This window comes from Bombus terrestris, chromosome 10 (genome assembly GCF_910591885.1).
Source record: "Bombus terrestris chromosome 10, iyBomTerr1.2, whole genome shotgun sequence".
Taxonomy (NCBI): domain Eukaryota; kingdom Metazoa; phylum Arthropoda; class Insecta; order Hymenoptera; family Apidae; genus Bombus; species Bombus terrestris.
Window position 1 is genome coordinate 775,709 of NC_063278.1, and position 24,178 is coordinate 799,886.

The following is a 24,178-nucleotide window of genomic DNA, read 5'->3' on the forward strand; positions in this document are numbered from 1 at the left end:
TTTCTTTTCAACGCTGAAACCTGTGGCCCTGAACTTTTCAAACTATAGCAATATGGTTTCTTTCGATCCATAATAACAGCCGATCACGAAATAGGTACGAGAAGCTTTCTGTGTGGCGATCGCAGTGTCGTTATTTTTTTTTTTTTTTATAAACGCTTCAATAACGGATACCCGTTCGTACCCATTCAGATATATAATAGTAGGGGTTAAAAATCGTGAGTCATATGCTATCGAAAAACTTCATTGCGACTTAAAAACAATAGCTAAACGAAATCTGGGAGGTTGTACTGCCGCACCTTGTAACGTGGCCCTTGAATAGATCTATTTAACTTGTCATAATCTTCGAGTCATGACGAGACGATAATAGTTAATACATTATATCCTTTGTACTCTTCGATATGATTAGAAACTACGTTTCAACATTTCTTTCATATGCGCTGAAAGGTGCTAAAACCGAGCAGCTGAAATCTCGTATTTCAATATTTGATGATTATTGTACGCCGTTCGCTGAACTCGATACAGCAATTGCTTTCGTATAATAATGTGGCAGAAATTATACTTATCGATTTAAAAATATTCATAATCTCGTCGTTAAACCACAAATGACTCGAAAAATCCAAAAGATGGCGAAAACTCTCTTTTTCCTATATCTTTTACGAATCTTCCTTATGAGAAGAACAAGCGGATCTAATAGCGTACAAGCATGTCGTACGATAATTTGGTATTAACAGTTCGTGTTAATTTTCAAATAACGTATGACGCATTTAACTGATACAACGTGAAATGTTATATTTTGAAAAAATTTCCAAGTAAGAATTGATAGTATAAAGAAAATAGCTTCTCTTCGTGGCAACGATAGATACGACAGTTTGACGCGCGAATTGAAACCGAAGCGAAGCCATAGAACCCGATAAGGAAAAAATAGATTGACCATTAATTAGTTGTCGATCGACGTTGATCAACCTCTGGATGTGTTCCGCGAGATTTCACGCAGTTAATTAATTTCGCCTGTATAATTAAACTTCCGTCTCGCTGCACACGTGTTCCCCTCAGTTCGAATAAATAAGAAGACACCTGAATTCGATAGCAATTTAACATTCGCAATCGTCCGTGCGAAGAAACACTTTGCAAAACGAGCATTAATTAATTGTCGTACGCGAATTAGAATGAAAAATTACTGAATCCTTCGTATATCGCTATAAAATGTCGTATATGAAGTATTTATTCCGCCACGTGAAAATTTTTTATATTCCCGATATTTTTTTAAATAATTGTTAACATCCTGTTAAACACGTTTGTTCTTTGTTATTGTATGAATAAATCGAGTTTCATTATTGGAAAATATTGCTGATAGGAATAAAATTCTGTAATCTTGATGATTGAAATTTTTAACTTACAACTAGACTGCGGTTGTTTATGAAAGTTTATATTTTTATGAACGCATGGAGGAAATGGAACAAATATGATAACGAGTAATATGTAATCGTGCTATAGTAATGTATGTATTTTATCACTTTTAAATGTCGTCGTAATTGCCATTGTTATCGTAATAACGATAAAAATCGACGAAATTAATAAAAATTACATATACTAATAAGAATAGCGAGTAATATAAAACTGATTATCCCATACTTAGTAATTACTACAATACAACGAATCTTTCATCGAATACGTAATCTTATTCTCTTATATGTAATTACATTTGAAAATGATCTGTTATATAGTTTCGTAATAACGTAAGACGAGAGTAATCTCAATTTGATAATCTCAATTTGTCGATCATTTAGTCACATTCGTTTCTGTACTATGTTCACATTTTGAATAATACATTCGTAACACAAAGGGGTTAGAAACATTACACATACATGGAAGAAAATAGATAACATGCCTGCAACTTAATATATGGATCAAGTACACGGCAAGCAAAGAAATTTCCATCAGTCGTTTCTACTATAATCCGTAGAATAACGAGAGAGAAGTTTATCCACGCATCCGGTAGCGATAGATGAAAAATCAGGATATTTTCTGCGGTTATATCGTGCTAGAGGATAAATTTCAGGTTCGAAGCTCGGCAGAATGAACAGAAAAGGGGGGAAAAAGCAAAGAGGATACTGAGACGCGCTTCGCAGGATTTGACGGAATTAATTAACCCCGTGGTATAATTAAAGTCCCGTTTCGTCGGCAGGGAGCGTTGCTACACCATGAAAGTTAAACTGACGAAGATCAAATCGTGAATCCTAGTTGCAAACTGTGCATGGTGCCCGTGCAGTCGTACAGTGAGAGAGAAAGTGAGGGAAGAAAAGAGAGAGAGACGGTCGGATAAAGGCAAAGGATGGAAGAGAGGAAGACAGAAAAGGGAAACAGCGAAGGACAGAGGGAAGGTCGAGGGAGAAGGAGATTTAATGGCTATAGAGAGAGAAAAGATCTTTAATTAAATTCTACCATTCTACCATTCTCAAACTGCTATGCGTTTCTCATCGAAACGTCGATAGAAAATCGAAGATTCGATGAAAGCATTGTGAGAAAAAATCCATTTCCCTACCGATAGTTACGGACGTATCTAATTGAGAACAAAATGCGTCTCGTAATAACATATTTGGCTATAATCCAAAAATCTTACATCATGCCTGGATGATCCGATTACGATGTTTATTTTGTTCTTGTAATTCATCTACCGTCAGCTTCCACCTCCGTCGTTTACTTGCGAAATTTTCGCCCCAAGTCATTTCAAGATCGTTGAGTGCGTTTTAATCTCAGCTTTTCAATTAAAAAATTAAACAAAAAGCGAGTTCTTCTGACTAAAAAAAAATGTTGTATCACAAAATGCTGTATCATAGCCTAATTTACTATTATTTAGCCTATTTAGCCTATTTAGCCTGAGATACATTAACTTTCTATTAACTAAAATCCGCTGTAACTCGAAAGCAAAATTGAGCAGGACACACGTCTATAGGAACCTTTTTTATTATTTAGATGTGCAGAGACCGTTGCCAAAACAATGCCTACTTATTCTGAGACAACTTGCATATGCTATAGTTATATATGCTATGCGAAAGTTAATAAATGTATGTATGTATGTATATCTTTATAGTACTTCTATATGTGTACTTTATCGACATTTATTTCATCGATGTTTTTACCGTTCAAAACTTTCTTTTCAACCATTTTAAAAGGAATAGCAGAAGAGACCTTAGTTTTAACCAGATAGATAACCCGTTCTTCGTGTCTCCCCATATATCAAAGCATATATCAAAAACACAATTAAAACGCAGGCAATTGTACGTTCCCCTATTCTGATACTTTGGCGATTCTGATAGCGCATCACGGCCGGTTGGCCATCCAAACGTGTGATTTACACTTACCGCGATTTGCAGGGCGTACGCGCGTCGTGTATTACCCAGTGATTCGTCTGCGTATGCGTTGGCCGTTTGCGTATTCGGCGTCGCACCCCTAAGCGGGCGCAGGCGCGAGTCTCGCGGCGCCTTCAATTTACCGAGCGACGTCCGTCAGTTGCGCTCCGACGCCGACGACGCTGTGATCGTTTCTACTGTGCTTTGATACTTCTCCTTCGTGTCTCGTCGATCACGTAACCATGTGACCGTCGTTCTCCTCGATATTCATTCGACCATGGATGATCCATAATAATCGAGCGTAACATCTCTTTGCTATATAATACATTTTAATGGCTTACAAAGTCTAAAGCTCAGTAGCTTAGGAGAAATGCAATTTTAAAAATAATATAGATGTTCGTAAAAGAGTTTGAAAAACTTTCGAGTCAAAAACGAGTCAAAACGTTACATGGAACGATGATTTTGTGCATAGAAAAAATATGGATGATGTTTGTCGTCGTTTGCGAAAAAGATGAACAGAATTTTTCCACGCTTGCTGTCACGTGTATAACGTGAAAGGAAATAAAAAACGGAATAAAAGTGGTACGTTTTGCGCGTATGATTAAGTCGGTGCGTGATGTTATTATGTGAGACAATGCGGTGGGGTGATGGATCGTGCGATCTGTTGCGATGCAAGTTTTTCGTTCTTTTGGTTCTCGTTGGCTGCAGCGATGGATACTTGAACATTTTTATCAGCCAGGCTCAGGTTATGAAACTGTTGGGTAAGTAGCCACCTATTTTTAATTTACACAGTTCGTTGAAAAATCGGTTACTTTGGAAAGGCAAAGAAACAGAGGATAACGCTTCCTTTTATTTAAATTTCTCTTTGAAAATTTACTTCGTACGCTTGCTATTCGATTCCACTTATTAGGTTATGATACGTGAAATACTCAATTTTATTCTATCTCTTCTTGAAATGTTTCTTTTTCTTTTTTTCCCCCAATAAATATTTTTCTCTTATTATAATGATATATATTATCGTATATCATTTCAAAGCTGAGAAGCTTCTTTTTCGCGCAAGATTTTAATTATTTAACATTTGAAATAAATCTTAACCGCCTTTAAATAAATATGTCATAATGTCCTTAAAACTTAAGATGTAAGCTATATATCACAACTACATGTCACATTAACTTCATTATAATTTTCAATTGTCTTATCGTTACGTTAGCTGAAAACCTAGCAACGATATATTTGAGTAGTATACGTTCAAACTGCGTATTTTTATTTAAATAGATAGTTTTGAAAATATAATTTAAAATGTAGAGTAAAATGTCGGTAAAATATCGTTTTACCTGGCAATTATTATAGAAAGCACTATTATATCTATTTATGTATTTTTTTATATTACGTCCATTCTGTGCACTATTGTGCAAGAGTTACACAAGAAACGAATAAAGAAATATGAACATAGAAATATCTTATGCCGTAAGCGGAGGATGAAAAGTCCTCTCGAAAAGTTATTTTCTACAAATGTCCTATTAGATTAAATGTCCAAATTAGAACTTTCAATTAAGACGAAAGTGACAACAGTGTCCCTGCTCGTTATGGGACGAATTTAAAAATACGAGAGGACTCGATGGTAGTTTGAAGAAATCTTGCGTTCGCGGCGGCCGTTAACGGATCTCGTTACAATTGTAACGTTTTGTCATCGTCGAAAGCGAAAGAAAGAGCGGAATGGACGAGGAGATGAGCGAATTAAATGCAAGCATTCTATCGACGTAGCGGCGACCATATGGTCAAAAGAACCGCGAACTCTCAATTAACTTGCCATCGATGCTGCTTCGGCAAAATCTATAGAGATAAACTAAAACTACGCTCGCAATGGGTATTATGTATCGTGAACTTTTAATTAGAATCGTTGTCCGACCGTTCGGTAACGAGTCACGACCGCGTATGATTATCGAATTAACGATAACCTTGATGAACGATGTTGAATTTAGCAGTGCGCGAATTTAACATTGCTTTAATCACATCGACTCCTCCTGGTCCGGCATTTTTAATGGAATGCCAAGCAGCGTCGGGAAAACTGTCATAAACTCGTTTATCAGAGAAAGCGTAATGAAAATTGTATTACAATCAGGAGTGAAATAATCCTGTATGAAAGACTAAATTGAAATTATGGGATTGAGTTCGCCTTGCAGGCTTTTATCGTATAACTGTATCTTTTTAAAAAATAGTTTAGCCTAGATTATAATACATCGATTTGAAACGTGATGTCGTAATAATACTTTTGATATTTTCGCCGCGGATCTTAATTAAAATCTTGGTAAATGAATCCAGATGCGGAAACCCAATTTTTAATTCTAACGGAATTCTAAATAGTTTCTATTCGATAAAAAATGGGTTTTCTCTTTTAAATCAATGTTATCGTTGTATCTAATACTTATATAGAAATATAAATAATTATAAATACATTTTGATGATGTTCATTACTATTACGAAACTGAAATCAATGAAACTGTAGAAGAAAGAAATATATCGATCGAGTTATTTCTTACTATGATCGGATGCTTTAATTTCTATTTAAAACAAACTATATTTTTATAACGCGAGAGAATAACACGGTATCTGGTGATCCCGAGGAAAGACGATAAAGTAATTTGTTAAAGTTATTTCGCGATCCTACTTCTATCGAAAGAAAAATTTATTACGAAACGATCCGACGATGAGAATAAGACAGTTAAAACATTTTTTTCTAAATAATTTGCCGAAAGTTAACTTTGTTCGTAACGAATCATCGTTACGTAACGTTTCATTGTGACGTCGTTTAAATGTCAAGCGTTAAATTGCATTTGAATTAGAGAATTTCTCGTTTCCTCATTTTTCTGCGGCAGTTTGATTTACGACGCCGGTCGTAGAACATACGTTCCAGCCATTTTCCTTCAATTTAAGACCATTCCAAACCTCGTTTCCCACGCTTTCTTCGAAGTGCAGGTAAATCACACTAGGAGTCGGTGAGCTGCGTGGAATACACGGTGGAATCTGCGGTAGGAGGCGTTCGTTTTTGATGGTCAGCTACGCACACACAGCAGAGACCTGTGTACCGTGCCGTACGTACTTAGTCTCTATTCCATTCGATATCACTTTACGGTTCCATGATTCATACGCCTCTATCTGGCTGAACGTAGCGAGCCTATGTACACACAGCTTGGACGCGTCACTTTTCTGCTAGCGGAAAAGAGGAAAAAGTGGAATAGCTGTATTTACGAGCGAGCAGCCGTTCGTGACTCTTCGAAAATCGAGCCAATCCCAGTGTCGCGTCGCGTCGCTCAAAATGGCTCCATCGCTCATTTCTGGTGTCAATGGTCTTACGGTCGGATATCTGTGTGCTTTTCCACGGTTTTGCGTTAACACCGATACGTCGTTATCCAACGGTTAATAGAGGCAGTTGGATGTAAATCGAAGCGAGTGCTACGAATTTGAGCGTGTCTGACTGATATCGTTGAGCCATATCAGGTAAATTATACAAAATTGTTCCCAACTTCTTCGGCTTCTTTCATATTTAAGTTTTGAATTAAAAATGAAAATAACATCTCCATACTTCACAAAGCACGTTGATAAAGATATTCTTTTTTATTCGATAACGTCATTGTTCCTGAAATATAGTCGTTTAGCACAAAGTCCGTATTACGTTGTCGAAAATCAGGAAAATAACCGAGGCAAGAGAAACTGTTATTTCATCCTTCGTAGTTATAAAATTTGTCGAGCCTCGCCAAGTCTTCGTCTCCTCGAAACAATTTCCCTTGAAAGAAAAAAAGGAAAGTCGCCTCTTACTCGAATCTACGACGTTGAACGTCTCAAGTTGTTCGAAGCTACGTTGGCATCGACCAAGGTATTCAGGTGTCGCAAATACTTGGCTCAAACTTATCAGTCGTCGGCTCGACAAAAGTACGGCCGCACCACGGCTCCTACGGAGCATAAAACCGTGGGCTGTCATCTTGAAAAATGTCTGATACGGGACGATGCAACTTTAAACCGTTAGTCTTCGTCGGCTGGCTAGCCGTGGTGCAAGGATCTCGAAACATCGCCGAACGAAACGACGTGTAACCATGGTGCCGCTACGTCGTCGGAAAGAATGGTGGCTTTAGAGTCGATTTCTCAGCCAGCTAAGCACCCGTGGAACCTAACGGACGACGTAATCCTCGTCAGATCTTGAATCCTTCCGGCCCTCGTCCCCGCTTCCACTTGACCTCCGTAAACGTGCAAGCTGCGGGGAGAAGAAAGAGAAAGGGTTGATCGCGTCGTGCGAGTTGCGACCCACCGGGGGCGCGTTTAGTCGCCCGGGCTCTCGAAAGTCACTTAACTTAGATTGCACGAACGAAATGACTTTAGTTTCCCCGGAAAACTTCGTTTCGCTGGCGGAGCATTGCTCGAAAGCACCGAAAAAAGGAGGTAAAAGCGAAGACGAGCAAGAATGCACGGTGACAGAGAGCGAAAGGTAACTGGAGAGAGGGCGGCGAAGTAGTAGCATCGACGAACAAAGCGCAAGTGGAAGAGAGACAGACGTGCGCAGACAGAAGATTCGCTCTAGCCTGAAGCAGACAGCCCTGCTCGAGCACGGAAATACAAGTACATCATTGGCTGACGCCTCTCATCGTGCGAACTCGGCACGTATTCCGGAGAAAGTTTCAAACATTTATACAGGGTACGCCTGCCGTTCGATGGAGGACTCGCAGCGTACTGTGGTTATACAGATGGAGCACAAGGACTATTGCGAAGCTGCTCTGCGTTTCAGCGAAGCTAGTTAGAGAATCGAAAAAGTAAGTTTTCAACTGTGAAACGGGCACAAGCGTGGAAACGCCACCGAATTGAAAGTTACTCGCCGGATGTTCCGTGTTAAACGGATACCTTATTACAGGTATTTCACACTTACTTTAAGGTGAACGAAACTGAACGAAATTTTAAGGTGAACTGAACTACGACGATGAAACGAGATCTTTGCTACTTAAGAACGCGGAGATTCTACATTTTTTAATACGATCACGAGGAACTTATTAAACGTATATTATTATAATACATTATACTCTTTAAATATTTTCAGGTAAAATTATAATATCGCAGAAGCAGCGAAATATTTTTTAAATATTTTGAAACTCTTAATGCACAGATTTAATATACAGATTTTGTTCATGGTCGAACCGATGCTTCGTGATAGTCTTCGTAGTAGCCTTGGTAGTAGCCTTCGTGATAGCCTTCGTAATAGCCTTTCAAATTACGCATGTTTTACGCATTTTACGTGTTTTAAATTATACGCGTTTTCATCTATGTATTTGTAATTTATAACAATTTCTTATTTATTAACAAGATACCTAATGTTTTCTCGATAAGAAGTTTCTGGTGTCGTTAAAAAAAAGAATGCACTGCCGTTTCCACGATTTGAAAATTATTCAAACTTTTCTCATCTAAACTACATTGTAATGAATGAAGTTGAAATCTATCAGTGGCAAACCCAGCGAATACGGCGGACGGGAAATTATGTTCCCCTGCGATTCCAATATCTTTTTTACATTACTATCGCTGCATGTAATAGTACCATGTTATCACAGATACATGGGTAGGGTATTTTTCCGATTGATTGGCAATACCTTCTTTATTTTTTGTCGATGGAGATGAAATTTGCATTTATCGCTACTTGAAACGAATAGATAACCTTTAAACGCGTGGCTTCCCAAATAATATAATAAAGCAATAACGTAGTAAATGAAATACTTAATAATAATTGCTATATCTGAATAGCATTTTCAAATCCGTTTAGAGTTTTATGCTGCTTTCTTCTATTTATGCAATAACTTCTGCGATAACTTACGCAATAACTAGCCATTGCAAATAAGTTAGTAGTGAATTACTTTGCACATATTCTATAACGTGCTTCTTAATATCAAACTTTTACATGCTTTTTATAATATCGATCGATCGAATATCATATCGTTGACCGATAACTACATTTCATTTTCGATGAATAATAATATGCCTTTACAAACTAAAATTGCATTTACATACATACGTAATATGCGTTTATGTACATAGATTGTGTCATAAAATCTTTTCTGTAATCGGCTAAAAATACGTATTTTAATGAAAAACTATTTGCCTGTTCTTTGTCAATTAGATACTTGTGGCAGAAATTTTCTAAATAAAATTAATAAACAAACAAGTAATCGGTATTCTTGATCGGTAGTATTTCCAAAAGAAATTACGAAATAACCTGACATAACGTATATAACACAAGTTGATATAACGTTATTATAAATATTTATTTGAATTAGTTTCTACACGAATATGGTGAGTAAAATCGACGAGTAGTTGGAATTTCTCAAGTATTCGTTAACACGATCACAAGATTAGTTTTTAATTAATCGTAAAAACGAGTAATAACGCTTCTATCGGAAGAATTTTCTTTTTAAATTTTTGATTCCCATTTTAAACGTACGTACGTTCACACGTGTGATCGCACACAGGTTGATTTATGCATTTAACAAATATTATTGCAAAAAAAGGACATATCGTGTATTGATTAAATATTTGACAATATACGCATGCTCTTGAAATATCTTTTATGTTTGTAATTTCGTAAATATATATTACACATTAAAGTGTATCAAACACTTTGAACGCATTTCATCGGTTACCGATCGAATAAATATTTTTCAGCGATTAATCGAAACTGGACAAAAGGGATTCCTACGTGTATGGTATATTCGGATGGCGCACGCGGTTGAACGTCCACCGTGAAGATAAGCCAGCCGCGAATAAAAAATATTGCGCATAGAGACAACGCAATAGCGAAATTTTATGGTCGCGTTTAAAATTCGTGGTCAAACAATTTTTAATTAAATCACCGACGTGGATTAAGCCGCCGCGAAGGTATATACCCGTTTATGCCCGGCAGAAATATTTTCCCAGACGGTACAACCTCTGTGACGGTCGACTTGCGCGCGGCATTCAACCTTTTGGCAAATTATTCGCCGACTAAAGCTCGCTACGCGTCCGGAGAAACAGCCGGTCGAACACTTTCAAATTACCGGGTCCTGGAATTGATTTTTAATTTGCTGCCAGACACGGCGGTGCGTGCAGCGCAATCGGTTTCAGTGTGTTTGCTTCGTCTGGACCGCGAAACAAACCGACCGACAAACAGTCGGCAACGTGTTCATTCTCGTTGACTGTCGGGCCAAGCTCGTAAAACAACTCCCGTTGATATTTCGCTACGACCTCTGTCAGTGGAAACGACAAGGGGAAAATCACTTATTCCAGAAGAACGCGTTTGATGGAAAATCGTGCGACAGTTCTTACTCTTTGAAAATGTTCCGCAAGCTCCTATACGCGAACATTATTCCGCTTTTCCAAAGTCATTTTCTAATTTTAAATGTGATTTTTTTTTTTTACGGAAATTAAGGAAGTCAATTTTCTTATTTCATTATCTCAAATGTAACGTATAAATTAGTATTCTAGGGTTATTAACGACCGATTGACACGGATTTTTGTACCGATAATAATAAATTTATCGTGCGTATTTACTTATTGATCGTTAAAAGTAAAGGGAGAAGAAAAAATTGTACATATTGTTCTTAAAAATAAGTTTGCATACGTGCTATTTCGTCTTATTCCTTTCGTATGATTTTCTATTCGTGTCACACGTTCGGAATGTAGCAACGTGTTTCGAGAAACGTAGTTATTAAAATAAAATGTTACACCCTTTGTCCCTTCCATAGTGTTTCTAACGATACAATATTATTTTAGATTGAGAATAAGAGAAATAAACATGATGCCGCCTGACAATTAATAGAATAAAGTTTTGCAATATCTTGTAAACGACGAGTTTGTTCGATTATTTTAATGTTTTTGTTCGAGTACGCGTGACTCTATTTTAATGGTAAAACGTAAGTTGTTTTTTTCTGGTGTATCGTCAAATTTGGAACAAAACTGAATTTTCTTACTATCGAATATTATTAACTATGCGAGGCATACCGTGTCAATTTTATACCGAATTGACCAACTTTCTGTAGAATGTACACGTAGTTTCGCTGCTATTCCAAACTCGGCAAGTTTAACCCCTTTGAACAGTAGACGGAACATTAAATGGAAAGCCACCTATGATGTCGCTTTCTATACAAGTGACTGATTTATACAGCGGTGGTCAAGAAATATCAAGGCACTCCTGAATAAATTAACATCGCTATATAATTGTAACGTCCATTTAATTAAAGTAAACATAAAGCACGAAGAACTTTTACCTTTTCAATTGTCCATACAGTTGTAAATCATCTACGCGTAACTTACACTTGCCATTGATGTCACTTTTGATATCGGAAGATTTAAACAACTTACAAAATCTTTGCGCCATGTGGAAACTGCGATTAATATTAAACGAAAAATTGAAAAACGAAAAAGTCTTTTCTTCTGCGTATTTGTGATTGAAACAAAGCTCGATGAAAACTTACGTGTTCAATAGTCCATATGAAATATGCGGCTCGATGCCAAGGGATTAAGAATTCAATCGCAAAACACAATGGAAATTAATACAGCTTTTATACTCGTTTTATTTTCCGATATTTCATTTGTTTATGTTAAACGTATTTACGTTCTGTTACAGCGTTAAAGGGGTAAATGATGAAAAAGTTCGTTATGGTAAAAGTTTGTCAAATCGTTTGCACGTGTGGTCAATTTTGAATTTCTCAGACTCGAGCATTAAACTTCATTTCATCTAGTATTTCGAGTACAAGTATTTGGAAAAATGTTCAAAGTATTCCGATTGATAGTTTCTTATAAGGTTTAATATTTTTGTCCCGAGTTTATGTGCCGAACAATTCTTTGAAATCCAGTAACTTGATTTTCACTACCTTTACCTACCTTTACCTAAATTCAGGACGCCCTTATTAGAAATCACGTAAAAACAGAATCTGACTACTTACTCCAACAACTTACTGTTAACAGGTAAATTGTAATTTTATCAGGCAATCTGTAAAGAGAATATATATGGACGTTTGTCCCGTATTTACTACGCAACAATTGAGAATCGACTAAGAATAAACTACTAATGTTTCTATATCGCATCTGTGCCATGTTTCGTCGCATGGTTTTCGCGTACAAGTGACCAACGATAGACGATATACTCGATTCCAGGAGCAATTACCTTTTTGCGTCACCTCCGCGGTGTCTTCCCAATGTCCATTTCGTTCGCCGTGATCGAGATAAATGTCGATCGATGGAGTTTGAGAGAAGGACCCGAACATCAGGTTGTCCGTACCTATCGTTCTTGAACGATGCTAGACGAACGATAGGCTTAGGAATTCGATTCTCGATCGACGACGTAGATGTGTCGGAGGGATGATTAATCATTCGGTGTGTTAAAAAAAATATTGGTAAAAAGCTTTCCTCGTCGGTGGATGAGTGAGTGCGGGGAGGTGGATAGAAGCGCGACGTTTCGGCCCTATCAATTTCCACGAGTACACAGAGCTGCAAGGAACGTTAGCCAAATTGCAGCAGTTTGCCGACGGGTAGATCCGGCCAGACGATAACGTAAACCGCCATGGTTTATGGCTGAGCGATCTGCCGTGTCTCGTGTTTGTGCACACGCACGGTTGAATGCGTGCGAATACGCGTTTGTACCTGTAGATTCACATATTCCGTCGATATGTGCATAAATACAGGACATACGTAGACACAAGTGCAAATACATTATGTATTGATACAGCCGCTGGCTCGGTGAAGCCGCGCGATTGATACGCTTACACACGGGATACGTTGTCGTCTTAAATAAGCTACGAGGAATCTGCAGGTAAAGATTTACAGTTTATCCCGAGCACACTGCGGTCGACTAGGAATTATCGTTACTAAGTATATCGTACATCGGTACCTTGTTTTGGTATCATTGTACACTGTATGCGGTATAATAAACGAAAATATTTAAATAACTATTTATATGGATATTGTATTACGCGTGTATGATAGTTGGTAATTGACTGAAAATGAAGCAAAGAACATGTAATTTCCGCACTTCCGATAATTCGTTTCGGTTATCAAACAACTACTTGGGATAAATAATTTAATCCTATTAAGTTCAATCATATTAATGTAGTTATTTATTACCGTTATTCAATCACAATTATATCGGATTTAATCTACGATATTGTCACGTTTACATGTATTCGGAATAATTCATGTAATAATACCAGATTTCTAATTAATTGTCTGTCGTAAAGTGGCATCCCAAAGTGCCATTAAACGTAATATGTACAATTAAGTACAAATATTCTCTGACAGTTGCAGCATAAAAATGGAATCTTTGTTGGAGGAGATAAAATTTCATAGAGTCTGTGTTAATAGTAGGTTCCCATATATTATTATTGTTTATCGCGTTAAGTTTAAAATAAAATTTTAAATTGAATAGTTTATTGTAATTATAGCTTATGTTTTTTTTTTAACGAAGCAAAGAAACCATCTACTAAAAATATTAATTTTTTGTAACCTTTTTAAATTCTTCGTCAATTTTGAAAGTTCTTTTTACAAGAATTACCTATCTATCTATCTATATATATATATATACTGTTTTACTTTGTTTATATTTAGGAGATTGTCAATATTTTGATTAAAAGAATCGTAGAATCGGGCGTCCACTTTGGGGAATATTTAATGGGGATCTAATTGTTACAAATTCTTTGAATTTATTTATTTATTTATTTATTTATTTATTTATTGAAAATGTTATACAAATAATTGACATCGATTTGATAGTATCAAAAAGTAGCTTCTTTGAAATTCCTGGCATCGATTGTACAACTTCAAATCGTTAACTCGAATCTCTAACTTTGATTCGTCCTTTTCGAGATTTATACAAACACCATTGACAAGCATCGTTATGACTTTGTAGCCGGTAGAGAAGCCGAGAAACATAAATAATTCGTAGAAAGAAGAAAATATTTTGCAAGAATGTACCGATTTGTAATCGGCGAGCGTTATTTCACTATTGTCTTACAGTGTCGGACGCGGAATGGGAAGAATTAATTTGACAGCGCAACGTCGTTCTTTATCTCGTCGTCGTTCTTCGACGAATTTCATCGCGTGATGTACTCGCGCCGTAAATAACGCGATAGAACGCGCGTAGCTTGGTCGAAACGTTCGTTTTCTGCATTGGTCCGCAAGACTGAAGAAAACGGTGTACAAAACCGAACAGTGAAAAAAGAGAGTTGCAATTGTGCCGATATGAATGAAAGGACAGGCGGATTTGCAGGTATATAATGGTAATGGGTGGCAAGGAGGCTGGATTTCACGAAATATACGATGATCGATGGGCAACGAACGTGACGAAGCTTCCTCCGCGCTGTCCACTTGACGCTGAATGCAGTGGTTGCGCGTGTAAGAGGATGCGTCGCGATTAATACGTCGACCGGCAAGTATGCAGGTGATTTGCAATCCAATCGACGAACGTCGACCATCGGCCGCCATCGGGCTGGTTTACATGGGAAATTTATATACGGACAAACACGAACGCGTTCGCGATACACGAGCTTCCATATCCGTGATTCCGTACATATTTACACGTGTCTCGCATCGACGAGCGCGCGTGATTTACGCAAACACTCGCGAGAACGGAAGACGCGTCAAAATTTATTCTCCCCTCGGATCATCGATCCGTCGATGAAACGAGTTAAGCCTCGCGATCGCCTATTTGCACGGCAAATTAATATATGTTCATCAGCCGTTTCTCTGTTTGCCGGGACAATTTCGTTGTCCGGAGTACGAACGGGTTATATTTGTGAAGTGCAGTCGTTTCACCTCGCTACCAACCATGCCCACAGCCACGCCGCGCCGCATCGCGCGGCGCCATCCAGTTCCGCGCCGTTTCGGGAATATCGCGCGGAGATGCGCGAACACGAGAATAATATAAATCTCGGCGAATATAAACTATACGGATGTCGACACGAGCAAACACGAAAATTATCCAAGTTATTTTAATCGTTCAAAATATTATTCTCCCTCGAAGCATGTAGATATATCGCGAGGAATTCACGGTGGACGCGTCTAGCCGACGCGTTTGTGCGGAAAAATACGATTTATCTGATTCGCAGAGGCATTCCAATCCAACTAACTGTTCGCATTACTCTTGAGTAGTTGCATCGTTCCCGTTCGAATACATTAGGAACCGGAGGATCAATAAACCCCCTAATGGCGAGCAAAATGGTATTAGGGATTTTCCTTTAATCCGCAAGCCTGACCTCGTCGCTGTTAAAACGTCTAGCCAACAGCGCATAGTTTTCTCCTAATAGTCTGAAATACTTTCCTTAATTGTTTCATCCGATACCGTTAATTTCGCAAATTGTATCAATTATAATTATAATAGTACATAGCTTTTCCTACTTTTCCTACGCTTACCCGATTATATCTTTCCCAAAAGACAAAGTTTGATTTCAAATTTTCGACATTAATATCCTACTATAATACGCATTATTCGCAATCGAATAACATCAAGCTTACTCGACATTTTTAGGACCATCGATCGAACCGAGGTGCCGTCGGTTTACATGTGACATATGGTACGTGCCAAATGCATGGTGCACGAATAACGTCCATAGTGGTTTAGCACGTTTGCACATAAATATGTAGGTATGTGCGTATTAGCGATATAGCAATGAGAAAATAAAAGGAAAAGGCAGACGGATTTAGATAAATTTTAAGCGTATAGTGAAAAGGATTATGAAAATTGCTATCACGGAATGCTCTAGTATCTTAGAACGATACATCGATACAAGCTTATCAAACTTATATTTCCCTAAAAAAAAAAAAAAAAAAACATAAAATACTAGACGAGTGAGAAAATTCTGTTGGTTTTACGTAATAAAACGATGGAAATCCGAAGAATCAGAAACACGTCAACCGATCATCGTGAACATTTCAAATCTAGGAAGATGCTTTTAATATCGTCGTTTGTCTCCCATGTATCTGCATATTTTCCATTTAATCCTACAACATTTTCCCACCTATCTCTAATTAATCGATTAACAGATTAATCCGATTAATTATCGAACTAATTAATCGTCGCAGCTTTGGCAATTAAGTTCGTCAGTGTTTAGATTCAATTTAACCTGTTTGACGCGTTCCTCGTTTGTAAGCATTCGGCCATTTAATTACAGTTGATAATTTACTTTCAGAAATTTACTTCGACATTGCATAAACTGTTCATTTCTACGGTATCGTAAGATGTATTACGCAGATCATACGTATTAGACCACCTACTCGCTTTACTTATCGGAGACTTAACAAATTTTACTTTATTTGGTAATATGTACTTTACGTTATAGGACAAAATAAGAAGCAAATGAAACGACGGACATATAATAAAACAACCAGAAAATGAAAGCAGTGGAAAGCATTGAATTTATACTAAATATCGGAAGATATGCTTATATCTTTATACTTATTGTCGGCAGCGTATATTGTCGACCAATTTTATGTACAAAATAATGATAATAGCGCCGCGTGAGATAGTATTAACAAGGCGATAGGGAACCACCGATATTGCATCGATACGACGTGTGCTAATATCGATACATGTATCGTTAAGTATACGTATGTACATATTGCAATTATGATTGGATATCCTTTGTGTACCTAATACAGATTGGCTACAATATAGCACATTTGTGCAACGTGGCTATGTACGAGTGTACAAAGTACACGCGTGTGTGAAACGTCTTGAATAGGATTTGCAGTTAGGATTGAAATCTATTTCCATGACACAGATAGAACTTCTCCTATTTCTATACGATACGTACACGTATACATGTACGGCATAGATTTACCTATTTCAGATATAATAATTTTCATATAGCCTATTTTACGTTGTTATATTCGATTAAAATCAAAAGAAAGTTGGTAAAGAATCCTTAACGAAAGTCGATAAACGGTATTTTATAACATAAAATATATAGTTTTAAAGAGAGTAATAATTTTTAAGAAATTTGTCGATTTAACCTATTTTTTTCGCAAGTACCCAATGATATTTATGTAAGGATTTATGTGTATGTCTTATATATTAACTTACTTACTTGTTTACTTTTATACTGTACTGTTCTCTGTCATTGCATCATTACATTGTCACAAAACAATTCAGAATATTCGTTCAGGTTATTAATTTTTATTAAAGTTACCGAAATGAAAAAAGTTTGAAATCATTGTGTCACAAACTGCTCCAAGCTTACTCCAAGAACCCTTTTCTACGATAAAAACGAAATCAAAAATGTATAAAAACGAAGCTTTCCCGGTATTAAAAATTCTCCAAACTATTCGGTCGAGAGAAGGGAGTAATATGTACGCAGAGCATAAAATATTTTCCGTTATTCATCGATCTCTGTAATAATAACGGGAGAAAACTGTAAATGCTTCTCGTGCCAGTCGTAAACGGAACGTAAGTAAGTAAAAAATACCGGTTAAAAAAGGGATGCGTTGTGCCGAGCAAATAGCGTTCGTTCGCATTCATGACGTTTCGACGCGCGCAATTTTTACCTGGAACATTTTTTCACGCAACGTTACGTTTGCTCGGTCGCGCACGTGAAGTATTTCAACGTGCACGATGCAAACTAGCGCGCCTATACAAATGGAGCGACGAAGTACTCTGGTTGGTAAAATATTAGACTTGCCGCGCTCGCAAAGTGGTCGAGCTATAATGCTCGTACAAACAAGGACGGTGGTGGGCCTAGAGGATAATGACGATGACAGGGAAATGTCGTGTTTCGAAAAAGAACCGTGTGTTTCCTGGGACGAATGGAAATCAGAATGCGTAGAAAATCGTCGTATGGCCATGCGGCGTGCGCCTGCGTCATATTGCAAAACGGTCGTACCTGTCGAACTCTATCGTCGCATAAAATCGGCCTGCAGGCGTAATACCCGTTCCGTTGCATCCAGTGGAAATTGCTCGTGATCCTCCGACACTTTTTATGTTTCCACCCCTCTACACTCGCTCGTTCGTTCTGGCTTTTTTCTTCGCTGCCGTTGTCTTTTTCTGTCGTTTCGCGAGAATCTTCCGTCTAATACCATGTACTTTATCGTTTTCAGTTGAGCTACTACCGATGTAGCTGGTTCACTAAAAAATTCATTAGGTGGATAACGCGCCCGTTTTGCTTTTTATTTCACTCGTAGCGCGGGTGATTCTCGTAGAACAAATGAACTTTTGATAGTCCGTTAAAAATAATTCTGGTTTTTAGAAACAAAGTATATCGTCGTTTTTGAAACGATACCAATCGTTTAACCTTTTGGCTCTGTAACAAAACGATCGAAAATTTAGAACGTAGAATTTTGAAAATAATTACCTCTTTACCCATCCGTTTGCTGTATATTTTTCATACCGGATACAAATAATACGTACATAACGATTGCGTCATTTAATGGCACGTTCGAGTATCTCTCAGGGTATACTGTTAATAAGTTAATCGTTCTCTATCGATAACTGTCTATTCTCTTTATATCTGACGCGTATTGATTCTCTAATTATACATATTACTGTATCGATGCAATATTATTGGGTTTCGAATCATTGTAGCTGACTAGTTTCTAACATCGAAATCTGCATGCGGTATTTCTAATGCAGTTTTATACAGACAGTACGTGCGGTGATGTTGACCAAGGGTACAAAACCATTATTTCACTAACATTAGCGTAGTTTTTGTTAAGCTAGAGTGCGATGGAAATGCGGTAGCGAACGAGCCCTTCATCATTCTATTCGTGACTGTTTTCTGAGTTATATCGGAAACAAAATAACAAGTGACACGCTGTATTAAACATCAAATTTCTCATACATATCACACGTAAACGAGTTATTAATACAAATTTCCTTGTTATTATTATTATTATTTTTATTTGTAATATTATTTATAACGCAACGTTATAAATTTTGATATTTTGGTATCTTGTTAATAACATTTTTGGTAGAATTTTGCGGTATAATTGCATTAAAAGAGATTGAAAATTTATTACAGTTTCTCTGGTAGGTAGCTAATAAATACTGTCATTAGTTGTGCGAAGCAACGATGCGATGAATATACGCGTTGATACACCATACCATGTCGAATGCAATTTAAAACGAACGGCGCGGGTGTTAATTATAATTTCTGGCAACTCGATGACTTTCTATAAATCGCCAGTTTGAAACAGGCCTCTGCAGCGCATTTTTGCTGATCGAAAATGCATCGTGGAAAAGCTCGACACGTCTGGGAAAATAAATAATTGAGCGCTTCGAATGAATATTCAATAGGCGACTCGTGTTTACCGTTTATTGCTGACACGCAGATCGTCCACGATATCGATTTTCTGTATTGGTTACGATAATCGATAATCCGTATGTGACTACTACGAGATATTAGAAATTTTATTTATTAGAAGTTAACATTAGGCTTATGAATCTTCATTACGTACATAGGTAGTAGGCGATACTGACAAAAGTGGGAAATTGTATGCGGCGAAGGTATTCGCGCGTGGATTGGGCAGATGTATCAATAAGCGAGCAGGGTGTTGCCGTGCGATAAATCCGGCGTCAAGAGTCAGAGATACGGAATAGAAGGGAATCGTGGAGAGAATCGTAGAAGTGGTAGGTGCATCGTCGGCTGCAGTTGGCAGGATAACGGTGTAGGAAGAGGGGAAGGAAAGCGAGAAGTTCTTGACGTCTGCGCGAGGATCCTTTCGACGCAAATCCAATTCGACAAGCCTCGTACGTAACCTGCAACGCGTCGTCAAGGAAATAAATCCAGTGACGAGTGTCTAAAGCAGGATTCCGCTTAGAACAGGCGGCAACTTGCCGAGACTTATGAGAAAGCATCTATCGTCGTTAATGCAGAAAGCACAAAGGAAGGGAAACGTTCGATTTGCTGCCATGGAGAAATTGACGAAAGTTTATTCTTCGCTTGGTTATGTCTAAGATTTGTAGCTATTGTTAGAGTTTTGTACGAGGGGATACTGTACAAGTCACGTTCCGAGGCTAAATCAAGCTGAACAACATATTCGAAGCGAACGATCGTAGATTCGTTAAGGGGAGGGTAACGATCGAATTTGCGATAAAATATCAGAGGCATCGAGAGTGAAGGTGGATTAACCGAATAACTCGCTATCTAAAATAAATACGAACGTAAAATATTCGGTACGACCTAATTCCGATTTAGAAAGAATAGTTTTACTTTACAAAATTACTACTCCGCTTTTGTACGATTGCACGATGATTTTGTACTTTTTACGACGTGTAATACAATTTATTGCAGTGAATCGATGCGATAAACTCACATTCGAAAAGGATATGCTGTAATCCATTTTTGTTCTCGATATTTTGTTTAATTCGTGGTACAAGATTTTGTTTGATTAATCACTGTACGAGCATATTGTTAGAGCATGAGCTTTCAGAGCAAAACAGACATAACAGATATAACAAATATATTTGACAACTTGGACATGGAATATTTCGTTTACGAATGCATTATTTTACTTTCTACTTGATGCTCGATAGAAACAGAAGGATAAAGCAAAGATATTTCGAAGTGAACTACTCGAGTCTTGAACTTTATAAAAGCTGTAGACGTTGACGATGTTACTCGGATAATGCAACGCATCTCTACGTACGTAGAAACGACGCCACATATTATAACTTACGATTAAGCTATGCGAAAAGCATAAAAAAACGTAGCTGGAAAACTTGCAAGTATCTATCTACATACCTTTATAGAGAATAATTTTAGCAACTAGGTCAGACTATATAAAGTTTCGTACTTGTGACCAAGTTCTGCTACGTTATGGCATAAGGTGTATCCGCGTACTTACAAAGCACAATTAAAATCATATGACTTCCTTTACGTAAATTTATCCTTTCGATTGTTTTCTAAATGGAACGTATAAAGCGATATGTATCTTTTCTAACGTTTCAAAATCAGGTTTCCTAGTTCGACGTAATTTCTTAAATACGCATTATAAAATAAATATTTTATCGAATTTTAAATCACGTAAAATTTACGTACGATCAATTTATGACGAAATGTTTGTTTAAAGTGCATGACCATCTATGGTAAATTTGTCATAAGATATTCCAAAATGTAGTGAACGTCGTGTAACGCGTGAACGTCGCAAGAACGACGGCTGTAATTTTCAAATGGTATTTCGTTCTGTAAATTCTGCGGTAATATCCAACGTATATCTAATTATGCCGTTATATAACGTGTATGGTAACTTATTTCCACTGTTCCTACGATTATGTAAATTTGTCGTGTTTCTATTAAAAATAATATTACATACTTTGTGTTTGAAGTTAGCTTAAACACCGGGAAAACCGTACTACTTACGGAATGCCTCGAAAAATTTAAAAGTATAAATTTTTATATCCGGATAAATGTTCTTTCTTCATTTCGCAAGTAGATAAGATTCCCTTTTTTATCTAACCATTTTTTAAACCATCCTATATAGCAGGAAGAGAAATAATATTTCGATCGACAGAGTTAGCGACAACGAAAATGCCGTCCAATTCCGTTTCCGTCGACAATTTAACTTTCTCGGCAGAAGAAAGTTCTTGATTTCGTTGTTTCCGCGTTCCTTCGATTCGGGCGAAAAGAAATTGTTCCAGCAGTATTCGTCAATTAAAAATTCCGACTGGCTGCCGAGTTTCCCTAATTATCGCCGGTGCCACGAACGGTATGACGGGTTTCTCGATCAGCGACGGTTAATTAAGAAACCGTGGTAATCACCGACGAGTTTCGAGAACTAAGCGAACCGTCTGAAAAAGGAAGCTTTTGTACGGACGCTTACCGCTGCCTCATTGTTTTTTTATCCATCGACCATCAACTTTCTTTGTACCATTTTTCCGTTTTCCTTTTACTTTCTTCTTCCACGTGAATCGGTAAGAGTAGGAAGGTAAAAGAAGAAAGCAAAGATGGTTTCACTAAAGCCGCTCTCTGTCTGTTGCCTATTGACGGCTATTTCCTCCAGCTAAATTGATAATTGTTCTCGCTTTTTCCTTCGTGCTTCACCCTCGCACTTTATTTGTTTGGTTTTGAAACGCGCATCCTTTCGTATGTTATTTCGCGCTAGTCAAGGATAATATCTTGTTCCGTTTCTAATATCGTTCTATCTGAACAAAGGATGATAGAAATATCGGAACATCGTGGAGGTTATTGAGTTTTAGGTGGGATATATCTGCAATGGACGCGTTCACCAAGTATCGTCGTTTAACCCTGCTACGTATTTCAAGTAACGAAATATTTTTTAAAATAACGAAATATAAAATAAAAAAATTGACCTGTAAATAATTCTGTCGTGAATTATATATGTTTGTGATTTACTTTATATATTATTACTTCTTACACGATCGTTATCGGTCAAATTTCCCGTAAATGTATCGTCAAATGTCTAGTTATATATAACTGTACTGCCGTGTTCGATGCACATTATAACATGAAAGAGAACCGCGCGTTTGCTGACATTCGGTTTAGTTAGTTGAACATTACACGATCTTTCTTTCTTTCTTTCTTTCTTTCTTTGCGTAGTATAGAAAAATGGCGAACACGAACCAAATTTTTACACCGTCTTGTACAATCACGTGCGATTTTTCAACGCTTGAAGCGACGTAGTGCGGCATATTTGATCTAAATCCGGCTTAAAAATTCCTCGTCGTTTCGCGTTCGATGCTACTATCGAAGAAAGCGTAAAACTGTCGAACAAAAGAATTGCGAGAAAAGGGTTAATACGATCTCGTTTCTAGTTTCGTTGCTCGTCAGAGCTTTAATAGACCGTGAATACGCGCGAGTGGAGATTTTAATACGTGAGTGGATCAGCCCGGTGGAATCGATGTATCATCGCGTTGCAGGAAAATCCGAACGAACCACGGGCGACGATAATTGTCGCTAATTACGCTTCGTGTGTCACTTTTAAGCCGGCCGAGGACCGCAATCGTGTTTTTCCCCTCCTTCGAATAACGAGGCTCGTTAACGCGCTCCTTCTAACCAGCGATCGGAGTTTCTGTTCATCCGGTTGTGCTTGGATCGATCTAGCATCGGTGTCGTCGTGTTGATTGTGTTTCACGACTTGCACTTACCGAAACCACTCGTATCTGGCCGGTGTTCGTTGGAAGAGCAATCGAATCGGTCGTCGAACGTTGCTTCTATAGAGACGTTTAAACGAATTTCACTGTTTTCTTCGTTTCTCGTCGACGCGACGGTTCGACATAGTTATTTGAACAGGACAGCAGAGACCGGTTTAATGAATGTTTTCGTTGATGCTTGGGTACGTTGTGTAGCTGACTCTTGAAAGCCAGCTACGTACGCTCCACGATGACGAAGAAGAAGTGGTAACGATCGGAATTGGTGGTTGAGCATTTGATCGAAGGCTTTTTTATCCATTTGCTGTGTCTCGATCTTATACCGCTCTGACAGTCTCTCGACGTGCTTTTGCACAGAATTAAATTAGAGAATTTTCTACAAAATTTCTACTTGAAATTACAAATTGGTCAAATTATTTTACAAAGGATAACTGTTCCATTTGTTCTTCGGTATTAACGCAATAAAGCACTCGAGTATTCGATCGACTCGCTGATTTTTAAAATAGATAGAACTTTCGCCTATGAACGCGCAACGTGATTTTCTTCGTCGATAGCCTTTAAAAGTAAAATACGTGTGCTGGATCGTGGTAAGCGAGAACCAACTTATTATTATAATCTTATCTTGGTACATTTTATACGTAAACATATGTGCGTGGTTTCCACAAGGTAAAGAAATTGCTACCGATACTTGCTTTCTGATCATTTATTTTTTCGTATTCGCAAGTTGCGG

The 24,178-nt window shown here is 37.6% G+C and overlaps 1 protein-coding gene across 3 annotated transcripts in view; it reads left to right on the forward strand.

The window, feature by feature from the left end:
• The first annotated feature begins 3,521 nt into the window (after positions 1-3,521).
• Positions 3,522-24,178, forward strand: part of LOC100649815 (tyrosine-protein kinase Drl) — a 104,976-nt gene continuing 84,319 nt past the window's right edge. Inside the window, exons 1-2 of one of the 3 annotated variants that reach the window (XM_048409138.1) lie at positions 4,053-4,111; positions 15,877-15,922. Coding sequence is in view for 1 of the 3 variants with exons in the window: in XM_048409137.1 (XP_048265094.1) it covers positions 3,967-4,111 (145 nt within the window). In the remaining 2 variants the exon portion in view is untranslated. Of the gene's footprint in view, positions 4,112-15,876; positions 15,923-24,178 lie in introns of all 3 variants that reach the window. The other 2 variants (XM_048409137.1, XM_048409139.1) reach the window with 2 other exon arrangements.